This window comes from Nannobrachium achirus (assembly GCF_963921795.1).
Source record: "Nannobrachium achirus genome assembly, chromosome: 1".
Classification (NCBI taxonomy): domain Eukaryota; kingdom Metazoa; phylum Chordata; class Actinopteri; order Myctophiformes; family Myctophidae; genus Nannobrachium; species Nannobrachium achirus.
Window position 1 is genome coordinate 43,816,712 of NC_137810.1, and position 15,821 is coordinate 43,832,532.

General features: G+C 43.7%; 1 protein-coding gene across 1 annotated transcript in view; it reads right to left on the bottom strand.

The window, feature by feature from the left end:
- Positions 1-15,821, bottom strand: part of LOC308288039 (adhesion G protein-coupled receptor D2) — a gene marked incomplete at both ends in the record, with an annotated part of 125,960 nt that overhangs the window by 106,933 nt on the left and 3,206 nt on the right. Inside the window, 7 exons of the mRNA XM_080729383.1 lie at positions 1,735-1,846; positions 2,567-2,875; positions 5,854-5,927; positions 8,678-8,875; positions 11,207-11,482; positions 11,878-12,279; positions 13,289-13,492. Of these exons, the coding sequence (XP_080585509.1) occupies positions 1,735-1,846; positions 2,567-2,875; positions 5,854-5,927; positions 8,678-8,875; positions 11,207-11,482; positions 11,878-12,279; positions 13,289-13,492 (1,575 nt within the window). The remainder of the gene's footprint in view (positions 1-1,734; positions 1,847-2,566; positions 2,876-5,853; positions 5,928-8,677; positions 8,876-11,206; positions 11,483-11,877; positions 12,280-13,288; positions 13,493-15,821) is intronic.

A 15,821-nucleotide genomic window follows, 5' to 3' on the forward strand; every position in this document is an offset into this window, starting at 1 on the left:
TTATTAGGTATAAGTAAGTAAATAAATAAAATGTATGTAATAGTTAAAAAAATGTATTGTTTTAATGGAATGGGGGTCAGCTGGGGTAACATAAAACAATCCACCTAAATGCATTATCAACTTTTAAATCAGCCAGTTGTCTTACATGCACCACTTCATACAGTAGGTCACTGATGAGTCATCATTGCATCTACAGTACATTAAATACAGACTCATGGCAGACTGTTTCCCAATTTCATATTTACCATTTCAGTACACATACAGTTTACCTGTATCAGTGGCATGCAGGTCTGGACTCCATTTGTAAATATGAATTGCTAATATTTGTAAAAGAGTTCAATTAATTTGCCTCAAAATCTGCTGCTTTTTATCATTTCGCAGGCCGGATTTAGATGGTCCAGGGGCCGGTTCTGGCCCTCAGGCTGCATGTTTCCTCACGTGTGCTTTTTAGACCCACAGTACCTCCAGAAGCCAGCAAACCACTAACACACTGGACCCCTAGACATGGACCCCCAAAATAATCATATTTGAACTGGGGACCCCCACCCACCCTGACAAAAACTTGGCATTGTAGGCATTACATTGAGTTTGACTCGGTTCAGTGCAGCGATCAAATGGGTCCGTGAAGAAACCGTTCCGAGAGGTTTAGTTCCGGTTTTCGATAAAAAAAAAAAAGTATTTTAATTAAAGCTTCTCGGGTTCTCTGGCCTGGCGGAGAAGCAGTACAAAGGGTTTTAGATATGTTAAACACTTCTGGGTGTGCGGAAGTTCTTTTTCACAAATGTGCTTTACATAAAACATTAAGCCAAGGAAACACATCCTAACAGGACATTAGAATACAATAGAAACATTAGTGCAGAGTGCAGAAGAATAAAATAAAATGTAATAAAATATATATACAAGCTCATAGCCCATCACTTTGTGCTATTAGTTTGTAGATCTGCTATTTTTGAAAATCGTGACAAAGTGTGCAAAAAAAGTGCTTACAAAATTAAGCGAACATTTTCAACTCAAATATTTGCTTCTGGAGGTCCCTGTCAGAAAATGTTTTTGAGATGGGTCATTTTGGGGATCCTTGACATGAAAAGCTCTGAGAAGCACTGACCTATTAGTCTAGTAAATCTAGGGAAAAAATACACTCAGGTTGGACAAAATTTTATTATTTAGTTTTTCAACTGATTCTGACAGGAAATTAGGTCTACTAGCCAGGATAAAAAAAAATCTACCATAATCTGCTCACCGCAAATACCCACAGTGGCCAAATCAAGTTGGGCTCCCATCGACTTTCTATACAGGAGGAAAATACCCAGAAAAAAAAACTGCTTTAAGTAGGATGTGAGGGGTCTAACTAGGGGTTTGACATGATGCTGAATCCATTGCAAGCATTTGTTTTGCACAAAAAACATTCCTTGGGCTAACAATGGTCCCAGAAAATGATGGTTTAGTGATGAAAAGTCATCACTTTTCCACAGTTTTGTGGGCGTTTTATGGGGCCAATGAATGTTTTTGTGCAAAACAAATGCTTGCAATGGATTCAGCATCATGACAAACCCCTAGTTAGACCCCTCACATCCTACTTAAAGCAATTTTCTTTCTGGGTATTTTCCTCCTGTATAGAATGGCTAGTAGACCTAATTTCCTGTCAGAATCAGTTGAAAAACTAAATAATAACATTTTGTCCAACCTCAGCCTTATTTTTACTGGATATGTTCTTGGTTGAAGAGAAGCACTGACCTATGTTCTTGGTTGACAGCAGGAAGCCTCTTGCTTCAGAGGACAGCGCGTCGGCCAGGGTTTCAGTCAGCTGGTCGATGCTCTTCACAACGCTGAACGGCCCCACGCTCACCTGATTGAGACAACCAACATCACACACGTACTGTATGATGCATCCAAACTAGCAGCAACAAAAAGCAACCTGACTAGGGTTTGTATGCTTTAGGATTTTAACGATTCCGGTTCCTCAACGACTCCCTCTTAACAGTCTGATTCCTTTTCTGTTTTCTGTTATTGAAGGGCAAGGTTTAGCTGAAAATAGCTCACCAAGAAGCTCACAACACGTCTCAAAAGCTTGTCGATCTTCTATTTCCCGCGAAAGCTTTCCACACAATATGGATGCTGGGGGTTAACTATTTTACCGCCATTTACTCTATATGCCTTTATAAGGATCTAAGGCTGTCTTTTAATGCCATAAAAGTAGCTTACCTTTGCGATTTCATAAAGAAAATATCCCACCATTATTTCCAACCACAATGTTTTATAAAAGACCAGCATATCCCTCATGTTGTGAAAAAAAAGTTGAACGGGCGCTTCCGTTCCAATGAACAAGGCTGAAGTTTCTCGCTCGGTTGCACCAGTTGTAGACATAGAAATGGAGAAACTAGATCCAGGCATAGAAATGGAGGAGAAAAGTGATCCCGCCGCCATTGTTGTTTATGTGCGCTCCAGATTTGAGACTAACTTTACGGGAGAGGGAAATAACGAGCGTTCCTTTGGTGGCAAGAGAGTTAAAATGGCTTCATGACAGACGGAGAAAAGCGACAGCAAACAGCCTTCCCTTCCCTCTCACCCCGTCCTCCAGGTTTCCGGTCCACTGAGACGCCACGTCAGGCTCCAGGATCAAGCTGGCCATGTTCAGGTAGTTGGTGGCTATGGACACCATCACCTCCGCCCGGTCCGCCCCGGTCAAAGAGCCTCCGTCCTCTCCGTCAGCATCAGCAGCATCCAGCTCCATCAGCTGGGAGAGGTAGAGGGCGTCGTCGGGGGCCAGGAGGAGGCCGTCGGCCTCCATGACGGTGAGGAGCGCTCCGCTCAGCCGCAGCTCCGAGGACAGGTCTCTGTACCTGGACGAGGAGTTCACACTCAACTCATCCATCACCTGGAGAGAAGAAAGAACACGGGACAGTGGTTCTCAAACCTTTTCATCTCAAGGACCCCCACATTTATATGTATTTGAGCACGGACTCCCATCTGAAAGAGTTTTGTGCCAGATACCCCCAAAATGTTCAATATCGATCAATATTTTCTAAAATAGCAGACGTACAAGCAGGCAGTGCGGCACAAAGTGAAGTGTGCTTGTATATCTGCATTATTTTTATAACACACAATAAAGTGGTTAAAATGATTGTGATGCTATGTTAACTACTGATGCTGCAACACCCCCTAAGGACCCTAGGGGGTCCCTGGACCACACTTTGAGAACCAATGGGTTATTGAACACATTACCTCAAAGAACTACTACAAACCTCGACTTGCAACCATTGCTCTACAAACACAGTTATATCTTTTCTTTTTTGATCTTTGTATAGATCGAAAAAGGACAATGGAGTCACAAGCAGCTTCTGCTCACCTGACAGTGAGGAGTTCCATCATCAAGAGTGAAAGAATGCATGTGGAGGAACACGCCATCCCTGCCTAAACCAGGCGTTTTAAAACACAGGCCGCGACCACCAAAATAATCATATTTTAACTGGGGACCCCCCCTACACTGACAATCACTGAGAGTTGAGGCATTACATTTTGTATAACACGGTTTTATTGTGAAAATAGCCGATCTACATGCTCACAACGCCTCGCAACGCAATTTCTGCCTCTACTATTTGACAATTTGGCCAATGTTTAATTTGTAATTTTAGAAGTATTAAAAAGTCCTTAAATTGTCACTTTAGAAATGTGCAGACACCCTCTATAGCCTACACTTAAACTTTATGTCGGTTTGTTTACTGTTGAGTGAGAAAACAATGTTGCACATCAAGTTAATCATCTGGGGACCCCCCCAAAATAATTTGGGGACCCCCCAGGGGGTCCCAACCCACAGGTTGAGAACCACTGGCCTAAACAGACCAACCTGTAGAAGTCGCTGGTGCAGCCACAGAGTTTATCTTCCCCTGAACTGTGTTCATCAGAGGTCGCGGGGTCAAGCCGGAGGCGCAGTGGAGGAATGGAAACACATGGTGGTCTCCACGGTGGTTGGTAAGCAGGAACTTTTACCCTGCACCACACGGACCTTCCAAAATCTATTTGTTTTAGCACATGAACTAACATGGATTCTTCTGCCAATACATTCATATTATAAATGGTTGTCTGGTTACACTGACATTGCATAACCTATGAACTTCTGCGGCTTCTTTCAGTTTCAAAGGTTACTAAAACATGAACATAATTTCACCTTCTCGCCAGATATAAGTACCAGGTCTCTGCTCGTTGGTTTTCTCATGTTGGCAGGATCTGTTTTGTTAATGTTTGTCTATGTGCTAAAACATTAGATTTTTCACCATTCTAAGAGAAAACCACAGCAACAACCGATGCCCTGTCTGACACTATTTGGACTTTTTGGGGATTTTGCCCCAGTACAAGCCAAAGTTCTACCAAAGTTCAACATCAATTTTAAATGCAGTACAGTGGAGAGCGACAGGAAGGTGCAGTGTTATTATATGCCGTCGTCAGGTTGCTGGTGAGTTCATTGGAAGGTACAGTACAGCATAAACCACATCACTCACTATTAATATAAAAGCATAGCTACAAGAGGTCCACACACAGAGATGTTAATCCATTTACGTCTCAACGCAAATCTGTGTCACTTTAGATTTTAACCACTTTAACCGTTATTTTATGCTTTAACTATTAAAAAAATAGCAGATATACAAGCTCATAGCGCGGCTCCGGGTGCCGCGCTGTGAGCTTGTAGATCTGCTATTTTTGAAAAATCGTGAACAAGTCTTTGAATGTTTTTGACCCGATTCCTTCTTCTAAATCAGTGGTTCTCAAACTTTTACCCCCAAAATTACATGTACTAGCCCTTACCCGTTCAAAGAAATGAGCTCCGAAATGATGTGCAGTGTGTGGATCATGGGATGTGCACTGTGCACACAGTATATGAGGGATGGAAAGTAACTTTAACTGGTGCTTGCATGCTAATATGTAGGAGCATCAATGTAAGAAATACCCGTTCCATTTAACGGCTACAGAGATACTGTGTACCGATCTGCATGATTTTGGACAACATCTGTAACAGGGCCAGAACCAACCCCCCGCCCGCCCGCCTGCCCGCCTGCACACACACACACTCCCCCCCCCCCCCCCGTGTGTGTGTGTGTGTGTGTGTGTGTGTGTGTGTGTGTGTGTGTGTGGGTTTGTGTGTGATTGTGCATGGCCTGAACAACAGCGCCCCTCCCTTAACATGTGTGGTCACAAAAGGTACTGTAGGCTAAATAGATATAGATACACCATAAAAATGCAATTATACAGCATACGATTTGTGAAAGTGACAAACGGGCTTCACAGTTATGTCAGGTGTGTTCATATGCTGATGGTGATGCGATTTCAGATCAATTGCTCCAGCCACTGAGGAGAAACGCGGTTTCAGACAGACAGACACTCAGACAGACAGACAGACATTCGGAAAATTATATGTTAGATTTGGCAGAGGACCCCGATCTCAAAATATGTTGTTCCAGGGACCCCCCAGAAGCAAATATTTGAGTTACAAATGTTCGCTTTAAAAAAAAGATTCAAAGACTTGCAAAAAAAATATCAAGATGTTTCAAAAATAGCAGATCTACAAGCTCACAGCGCGGCACTGCTATTTTTCAATAGTTAAAGCATTAAATAATTCTAGGCCTAAAGCGGTTAAACCAGTGGAAGACTTTGTGGGCATACTGTATTAAAAATCCTCTCGGGGATCTCGTGGCAGTGGTCTGGTCGTTGCTCAACTTCAACACAGACTGTGTGAGGCATCTCGTCCATGGGAATCGAACCGTGACGGCACACTGCGGTTATGGACACGTGGTGTGGGGGGGGGGCGATGTGTAATGGGTAATAACAGGTTACAGATGGGATGCTAAAGGAACGACTCACAGGCTTAGCCAGAGGGTCCAGGCTCAGTCTGGTGAAGAACGCCGTCCTGGGGAAGCCCGTGACCTCCACCCCTTCTGAAAATAATAAGAATCATACTTTAATTACTTTAATGATGATGATAAGAATAAGAATAGTATAACTGATCATAATCATACCTAGACAGAAATAGAATTATTATTCACATAATTTACAACCATCCTTAATCATCATCATCATAACATTATTACGTATGTACTGAATATACAGTGTGTGTGTGTGTGTGTGTGTGTGTGTGTGTGTGTGTGTGTGTGTGTGTGTGTGTGTGTGTGTGTGTGCGTGCGCGCGCGCGCGTGTGTGTGTGTGTGTGTGTGTGTGTGCGTGTGTGCGTGAACTAGAGATGCACGGTTGGCGGTTTTAGCCGCGGTGCACCTCGGTGATCCGCGGTGCAGTCGGATTTGTATCAATCAAATATAATAATTAATTTCGGATAACCGCGGATGAAATAATGCAGGAAATAAATTATGGCCTAATATATCTATCAATAAAAAGTGAAATCTATGTATGCTTGTGTCTGTGTTAGTGTGTGTTATTTTGTATAATTTGTAAAGTAACCATCATTTTTCATGAGGCAATGTCCAGTCCACAATAAAACCTCGTATTGACCCATGGGGGACTCCGCGGTTAACCAAGTATATAGGGTTTACTGTAAGCGGTTGAAAAACAAATCTCCAAGTGCTAAAGGGAAAAGCAACAGACTAATGAGCTGTGATAGAGTGGAGATGAAGTCATCTCTCTGTCTACTGTCGACTCCCTGGAAACTGTGACGGTCTAACTAGTATCTGAGTGTCTGCCTTTAATCACAGACAAATGGGATGTCATTACCGTCAGCTGAGAAACTGATATGTCTCGTTCACTTCGCTAAAATCTGTGATTATGGACATTTATCACTGTATCATCTTTAATCGCTTTACGAGAAAAAGGGTCTCGCAGGAAATCCATCGCATGACTTTATGCTAGAATATAATAAACCATGTCATCTTTTCAGACCGAGACCCAGAAATTGTGAAAATATAATAGCGGTTCTACAAGCTCAAAACATGACGTGATAAATAGGGATGGGGATCGAGAATCAGACGGAATCGATTCCGAAGATATTGAGAATCTGGAATTCAATAAGGTTTTGGTTTATCAATTCTCTTTCCCTCTCTCAATTCTAGCTGGACCTGACGTGACGTCATGTCTCGGGAAACGAGAGGCGTGTCATTGTGTTGTTCTAATAAAGCTTTTGAAGAATTGCTTGCCAACTACCAGTAAAAGGCGTGTGCATATTGCTTCAATGTTGTGCATCAGTTGAAGACAAAGAAAGTGATAGAATGCCCCAGATTCAAACCGATTTGCCAACAGCTACCAATAATAGAAATGGATCGATAGTGGGACCCATGAGGAATCGGAAATTGATCCACATAAACCTATCCACATGTTTTGCTCTAAATGTCCTGTGTTGGAAGGAGACCTGTCTGAGGGCCCATTAGATTAATGAAGTGGTCATTCAAACTTTTTTTTTTTTTTTTTTGTGCAGCGGACCCCATGATCTTATTAGAAAATATATACGTATACGTATATATATATATATATATATATATATATATATATATATATATATATATATATATATATATATATATATACAAAACATAGTGATATTGTATTAACACATTTTAATGGGGATTGGGAAACCTCCCCAAGGACCCCTGGAACCACCGGACTATTGCACCATCTAGTGAAAGGTGGAGGGCTGTATCTGTTCAACTGATATCAAGGAGGGAGTGGCTGAGATAAGAATAACATTACAGATGACATATGTTGGACAGTTTAAACTAGTTCAAACCAGATGGCCCTACAGTACTGCATCTCAGACCCGCTCTCCACAGTGATTCCACCTATCAGCGCCTCCACTCCCCCCTCCGTTACCCTAACAACGCCTAAACAACACAACCACTTCGGCCCTGTCATACAACTAGCCGATCGACAAGCTCAAAGCACGATGCAATGCTTTTTTGTCCAACATAGGGATGACTTGGCGCCCCATTTTACTTGGACGCCAAGTCAATGCTCAGAATGCGATGCAATGTGACATGATGTCAGCTTGTAGGTCTATTTTTGCAAAACAATAAAAATATTTTTTTTTATAATCATGCATGACATGCCCAAAATAGGGATGCCAGTCTGAAAATTAAGCATTATTACATGAGAGGGTGTGCGTTATCGTGATTAATGGCACAATAGTGCAGCAGTCAGGAGTGAGGCGGAGCACTGATTAAGTGCCAATAATCACAGTACAGTAAAGGCACACCATCAAAATAAAACATATAAAAATGTATTCATATTGTCGGGAATTTTTCTCTCAAAATAACCGTTCTACAAGTGTTATCTGTGTTATTCTGGAAATACATTGGGTCTGAGTCCCTGTTTACTCAGCCAGTCCAGTCAGCACTAGACAACTTTTCCCAAACCAGACACATAGAGGAACAAAACTTAACTGATAGCTCAATATCATGGTAATTAAGAGATTTAATAGAAGAAAAAAATTAAAAATGCAATACTTTTACTTCAATTATATGAAAACTAGTTACTAGTTACTTTGTAGATTTTGATTATTACAAAGCACTAACCACTTCCACAGTACATATTTCAGCCAGTTAAAAGTAGCAGATGATCTACAAGCTCACAATGCGTTGCGATGCGAAACATTGCGAGCTTTCAGAATGTCTATTTTCAAATGATTTTGTTTACGTTTTTTACCTTGTGAAATGGGACAAGTAAAACACGTGAGTACTTCTCTCACCTTTAGCGAACTGGCACACGGCGCCTCTGGACGACTCACAGCCGTCCAGACCCCAGCTCCCGTTGACGGGGTCAAAGGTGACGCACTCCCCGGCCTGGGGGGCGTGAACCACCTCCAGGGAGAAGTTGTGATAGGGCAGGAAGCTGGCGTCTAGCAGGGAGTACAGGAACGGGTTGATCAGTACAGTGGTGTTACTACCTGGTAGGAGATGGAAGGAAGGAAGGGTACAGTGGTGTTACTACCTGGTAGTAGTCTGATTTTAGACTCAGCTGAAGCTTTAGTCTGGCATTGTTCCCTGTCTGAACGATTTACGGGGGAGAGACTTTGACTGATCAGCGGATCCACCTACTTGTGGCTTCTTCTGTGCGCACAACATAGCCATTAGCACACACAATGAAAACAAACATCGCGTGTGTGTCTGTGCGAGTGACTGCGTCCACACAGAACTGCAATCAAAAACACTAGACCTTACCCGTTCGAAGATATGTGCTCCAAAGTATGTGCAGGGTGTGGGTTATGGGGAAAGTAACTGGAGCGTGCGTGAGAATATGTGGGAGCATCATAATGTAAGGAGGAGCAGCCCATGGAGGAGTGTATATTTATGATGGATACAAATAATATAACAGCAAAATTAGGTGAATAGAAGTATGGGGATGTATGCATGCACTTGCTAGTTTTTCCATACCCGTTGGAAGATGAGACACACATCACCCGGTGCATGCATGACCCATGCATGCAGAGAGAGAGAGAGAGAGAGAGAGAGAGAGAGAGAGAGAGAGAGAGAGAGAGAGAGAGAGAGAGAGAAAACGTGTGTCTCTTCACTGCAACATTCCTAACTGTGAGAGGGGCTATGGGATCCCATGGCCTGGAGGAACAGACCGTAACCCTGACAACAGGCTGTAGAGTTCAACAGAAGTGTTGTAGAAAACGCTAATAAATAGCTTGAATTTGGGAAAAATGAAAATCGGGCTCCGTCACCGTGTGTATAATGCTAATGGTCAATGCCATGTGAAAGTTTGGATCAATCACTGAAGCGAGTGTATAGATAAATGCATTGTGACCTCTGACTGACTGACTCCTCTAATTATATGATAGATGTAATCAGCAGCTTGGTGAATTAAATCAGCGTGTGTGTATGTGTGCCACTGTGCCACTGCTGCCTGGTGTGTGTGTGCTCTTCCTGAAACGTAATCGTTTCAACTGCTGCGCGGATTGGATATTCGTTAGACCCACCCCTGCGCTCATTGGAGGAGCCGCAATTTCGGATCGGTAAACTGCCGATTCATTTACTCAACTCCACCAGACCAGAGAAACAGTCCACTCTGAGAGTGGGCAGGTCTATGGGCTGGAACCAGGCTAACCTGGTAGGGGAAGGAAGGGTAGAGGGAAGAGGGAAAAGGGGTAGAGGGAAAGGCATTTTGGATTGCTTTCTACAGTATTTCTACAGTAGAAAGTACCGTTTTTTACATTTTAGACATTCTGCATGATGAGTACTTTCTACTTTTGGTAACAGAGTATTTCTACATTGCAGTATTGATATATTAGTAAAGCATTTGAGTACTTTTTTCCACCACTGCTTTCCATTTGTACTTTTGTGGTAGGAGCACAGTTTCAGGTATTCTCTACTTTGATGAACACACAACATTTCCTTCAAATGAAATCACACAAATAAGCGTATTATAGCCTATAATACTGTATGTCGAGGAATCTGGGCTAATAAATACCAATTTCCTGTGTGCAAGTATCCAGGGATCCAGTAAAGTTTTATTGATGGACTGAAAACCATGGTCAATAATGAGCTTTTTACTTTCCAGTACCAATATTTGGCCATTACTAAAATGTAAGAAAACAATCTTGGGAGAGAGAAAAATAGCATCTGGTGTTGTACACAGTCGCTGTATGTTGAGTGTCTCATATTGCCAGACGCGGGGCCGAGCCTGGAATCCTAATAGTCACGGGGGACCACGTTGTCAGAGAGCAAGAAGCTTGTTTTGAAGGGTGGAGATCCAGCATGACGCCACACATGAAACATTTACAACAACCATTTAGGGGCCCGACGTTCGCCAATTACAACTTGGCCCAAAGGCTCTCCTCCTCAAAGCGGAGGGGGAGAGAGAGAGAGAGAGACGGAGGGAAATATAGGAACAGAGAGAGAGAGAGAGAGAGAGTGTGTGTGTGTGTGTGTGTGTGTGTGTGTGTGTGTGTGTGTGTGTGTGTGTGTGTGTGTGTGTGTGTGTGTGTGTGTGTGTGTGTGTGAGAGAGAGGGGACAAGCCGACAAGGCAAGGGATAACCTGCATATGGTGAAGGATATGATAATATGACTGCATGTCTGACACATAAGAAAAATATGTGCGTGCATGCATGCTTGTGTGTGTGTGTGTGTGTGTGTGTGTGTGTGTGTGTGTGTGTGTGTGTGTGTGTGTGTGTGTGCGTGCACGCATTGCGGGAAGAAGAGAAACGGAACTCACAATCGTCACGTGACAACTGCACTAACTGCCGGTTGCGCCCCCACTTTTTTTCCCCTTTACCTTGACAGGGGCTCTGCCCCCACAGGCGGCCGAGGGAGGATTCGATTTCCAGCGCCGTGCCGCTCCACTTGAACGCCAGGCCAGAGGAGACGGGTGAGCAGTCTTTTTCCATGGCCAGGATCTCGCTGTCGTTAAGCGCTCGCTCCCAGATGTACAGCTGCGTGATGCTGCCGGAGAACGACTCGTCCCTCTTGAACATGCCGCCGAAGCTGTCCTGCTCCTGGCCCACGATGAACTGGCCGTCGCCTCCGATGCCTCCTCCTATTCCTCCTCCTCCTACTCCCAGGGATGGGATGATATGACATATCACGATTATTCAGAAATAATTGCGAGGAATGATATTATCACGATAATGAACATGTGCTTAAAACTCTTAAAATCCCAGCATCCATATTCTGGGGTGAACATTTCCCCAAAATATCATTTTCCCAAAATAGCCGCTGACAACTCGTTGTCAGCTTGTAGATCGGCTATTTTTTAAGAGATTTGGTGTATAGTGGAAAAGAGAACGTAAAAAGTAAGCTCTTTGCAGGTCCTTTTCAATAAGTATCGTAGTTATGCAGCGCAGCAAACGTAAAATGATGTATGACGGTGGACAATCTCACGATAATTTAAATTCTCCGCTTTTTAACCACGATAAGCGATAATAACGATCATGGTCCCGTGCCTACCTCTTGCTCCTCCTCCAGAGGAGACATAGAGGCCCAGCCCCCTGGCGACCGGCAGCCCGTCCACGTGGAGCCCCCACTGGCTGCCCTGCTGGCTCCAGGAGGCGCAGACGGAGTGCCAGGCGCCGTCGTGGGCGAAGGTGTCATGGTATCGGCCGTGTGCGCCGTGCACCAGCAGCGCTAGCTGCACACGCTCCCCCGGGGCGAGGCGAGCGCGCAGCTGGAACTCGTTGGTGTACGCGGCGGTGGCGTAGGAGAAGACGGTGGAGAAGCCGAAGACTTGCGGGTCGAAGCGGAGCCAGGAGCACACGGTCACCGACGCCATGGCGGGGAAGGAGTGCAGGAGGCGCGCGTTCCTGGTGTCCGACCGGCCGTGGAACTCCAGGATCAGAGTTTCAAAGGAAGCTGATTGCAAATACATTTGAGAAAATTCCACACAGTGAAAAGAGAAAGAGCCAGGGGTTATGGACAGCACACATGACAAAAAACTAAATGATGACTTGAATTATAATGGACTTAGGAGTTTATATATCATAATGTTGCTGTATCTGTATTTCATTGTTGATGCTGCTATTTGATTTGAAGTGGATGAACTAAACAAGATGTCGTTGTATGTTGAATACAGTGACAAATAAACATCTTATCTTAAAATTCAAATCCTTGGAAGAGTTGTTGCACACACAAATAAGGAAAGCAGCAGATCTACAAGAGCGCAACATGTCGTATCGCCATGTGGCATGAGCTTATTGATCTTTGAATTTCTTTGAAATTATTTGCCTATAATGACATACACAAGCGGTTGAAAATGGTTAACACAATGGTTACACTACGCCAGTTTGTGGTTTGTCTGATATTTAAAACTATAATCCGGGATTTATTTTATCGAATACAATTTGAACCAATCTGTACTAAACTAGTACATGTGCAATCGACTCCCTAGTCTTCCATTGAGACAGCTTGACCCTGGTGTCACAGACTGGTGGACTATGTCAACAAAGAGGGCTCACCTGGCTGGACAATAGATGCACCACCATCTTTATTGTAGTTCAGACATTGTTGCATCGGGAGAGAGAGACAACGGACATAAAAACTCATGGACTGTGGCTTTTAAGTTGTAAACATGGGAAATACTTATTCACTAGAAGCTGAGAGGACTGGCCATGGCAGTGTTGTTGTGTGTGTGAGTGCATGTTTATGTTTGTGCGTGCGCGCACGCGTGTGCCAGCATGTGTGTGTGTGTGTGTGTGTGCGTGTGTGCCGTGCGCGAGTGTGCATGCGTGGCGTGTGTGTGTGTGTGTGTGTGTGTGTGCTCGTGCACGGCCTGTTGCAGGACAAAGCACAATGAGCCTACTGTCTGCGCTGCCATATCAATACGAGCCATCAGAGGCGACACACAAACGCATGGTGAACTCACTCTTCAGATGCGTCATGACTTTCCTGGCGATCCACACGGGCTGGGAGATGTTCAGCGACATCAGGAAGCCGGTGAGCTCTCGGTTCTCCACGGCGTTGGAAACCGCGGCGAGAACCCCGGAGCGCTGGTTACACAAGCGCCCGGCGTCGTGCCACGTCAGGCGGTCCGGTACGTACTCGTAGTAGGACTCGTCGTGGGCGAGCACTGGAGACAGAAGGTTTGGAGTGAGTAGTTTCTCAACCTGTGGTTTAAAGACCCAATAGTGGGTCATCCTGACAGGGTCGTGATGGCGAGCTGTATGGTATGGGGGTGTTTGGGTCTAAACTCTTGAGTTTGCACATCGGAAATGAAAAAAGAGCTTTATATGTATTGCTGTCAAAGCTAGATTTTTGTGTCCAATGCCAATAGGCCACCAATTACCTAACCTTAACTTTAATTAACTTAACTTAACTGAACTTTATTTATTTAACAACTTAACCACATAAACACTATATACATTGTTGCCTGGGGTTCCCCAGGGCTCTAGACTAGGCCCCTCCTTTTCCCCCCCTCTACACCAAAAATCTTCACTGAAAATAGTTTGCACTGCGACAAGTTGTCAGCTTGTAGAACTATTATTTTCACTTTCGCCTATAGCAACATGCCCAAAATAGGACGGTAGGTTGAAAGTGGTTAAAACACATCAGCTGCATAATTGCTGATCAAAAAAGTCAAATAATTGCAGTTTTATTGACACAACCTACTGTTTACTGTATTGTGAAACAAGACGAGAACCACTGGTTTGGATGGGGGTTAGTGTGCCTACCATTGGTTACAAGGAAAACAACTGGCTTACTTTTATATGATATGGTAATTAGACCTGTCACAATTATTATGTAATCGCCTGATTGCAATTATCTGAGATAATCACAATTATCTGAGATAATCACAATTATTTTTTATAATCGTCATTTCCATTTTCCAAAAATAGCAGAAATAGCAGATCTTCAAGCTATTTCAGTATTCTCTTCCGAAAGTATAAAATTATTATATGTCAGTAATTTCTAAGTATATGTAAGTTATTTGCAATATCTGCCCTGTAAAATGTTTCATTACATAGCCTAAAAGGCAAACAGAAATGAAAAATCGAACCTCTGTTCGAAGTGGAGCTGTGTGTGTGTGTGTGTGTGTGTGTGTGTGTGTGTGTGTGTGTGTGTGTGTGTGTGTGTGTGTCTGGCCTGGCCTGAACAACAGCGCCCTCGTGTGGTCACAAAAGGTCCTGTAGGCTACAGACAGACAGACACGCAGACATACCCACACACACGGCCACGTATAGGGAGCTCCACACAGCTCCAAAAATGAATTCATAATATGTTCCAATGTTCAATGCCATGGACAGAATTAAATCGTTAATCGCAATTATTTGTATGACTATTAATCTTCAACTTCAATGTTACAGCCCTAGTTGTAATCTCAGCTCTCGCAAACCATACAGATTTAAGATATTGTTCCAGACTTTTGGTTTGTTGTCACCCTTCCAACGTGGCAGAAAGTCAAGTATCCATCGATAACCATTCTCCTAACATTCAGTGACAGGTCCTGAAATAATAGAATGAACACACGGTTCCAACTAGGGCAGCGGATTTTCAGCCAGTTCATGATTCTTTATGAGCTAAATATGATTTGTAGAATAGAAAAGGGGCTCTGAAAGATGGCCAATCACATGCCAAGGTTGAAAAGACACAATTATCTGCAAAACAGATCAAGTTTTGCAGCATCTGCTTGTTCCACCTCGGTGCTAAGGTTTCACCAAATCATCTTCCAAGCTCAAATTAATCATGAGTTCATTAAGCTAAAGCTATATCCTCCCTAAGCCAGCCCGGTCACTCTCCCATAACTTATGAGCTCCAGAAAAGCCCCATCTCACATCGTAGCCAAGTATTACATTTCAATTATAGAGGCCACACTGCTAAGCAAAGCAGCCAGAAAACCTCCTGCTTTCTCAGACCTGAGTTGAACCGACGACGGCGGTTACCGCTTGACGTGATCTCACCCTAGCGAGGGGATTAATGACTGGCGACCGATTCTGCGGGGGCAAGGGGTGAACCCTAACCACATGCTATTAGGGCCTGTTAAAGTGTGGTGAAGTCATGAGATGTTACAATTACAGATGTCATCTCCAAGGCAAACTAAAGGCTGAGAACCGTATCGTTTAAGCTGTGTAAAGTTTCTGTGGTTCTGAGGTGAATCTTCAGGGCTATGATGCTGCTCTCCAGAGCGGAGCGAGGGGTTGGTCTCTAAATCTGTGGAGAACTTCTCACTCCACATCCCACCAGTGATTACTCCTGGTGACCCATGTGAATGTGACATATCAGTTAACAGGGTAGTCCTCCTAAAATCAGTGATTCTCAATACTTTCAGTGACCCCCAGTTTGATATGCATGGACCCCTAGTTAAACTATTTTTATCTCTAAAATATGCTCTAAAATCCTCAATGTTAATTTAACTCTTGCCAACTCTTAAACGGGTTCATTTGGTTCCATTCGTACACTCA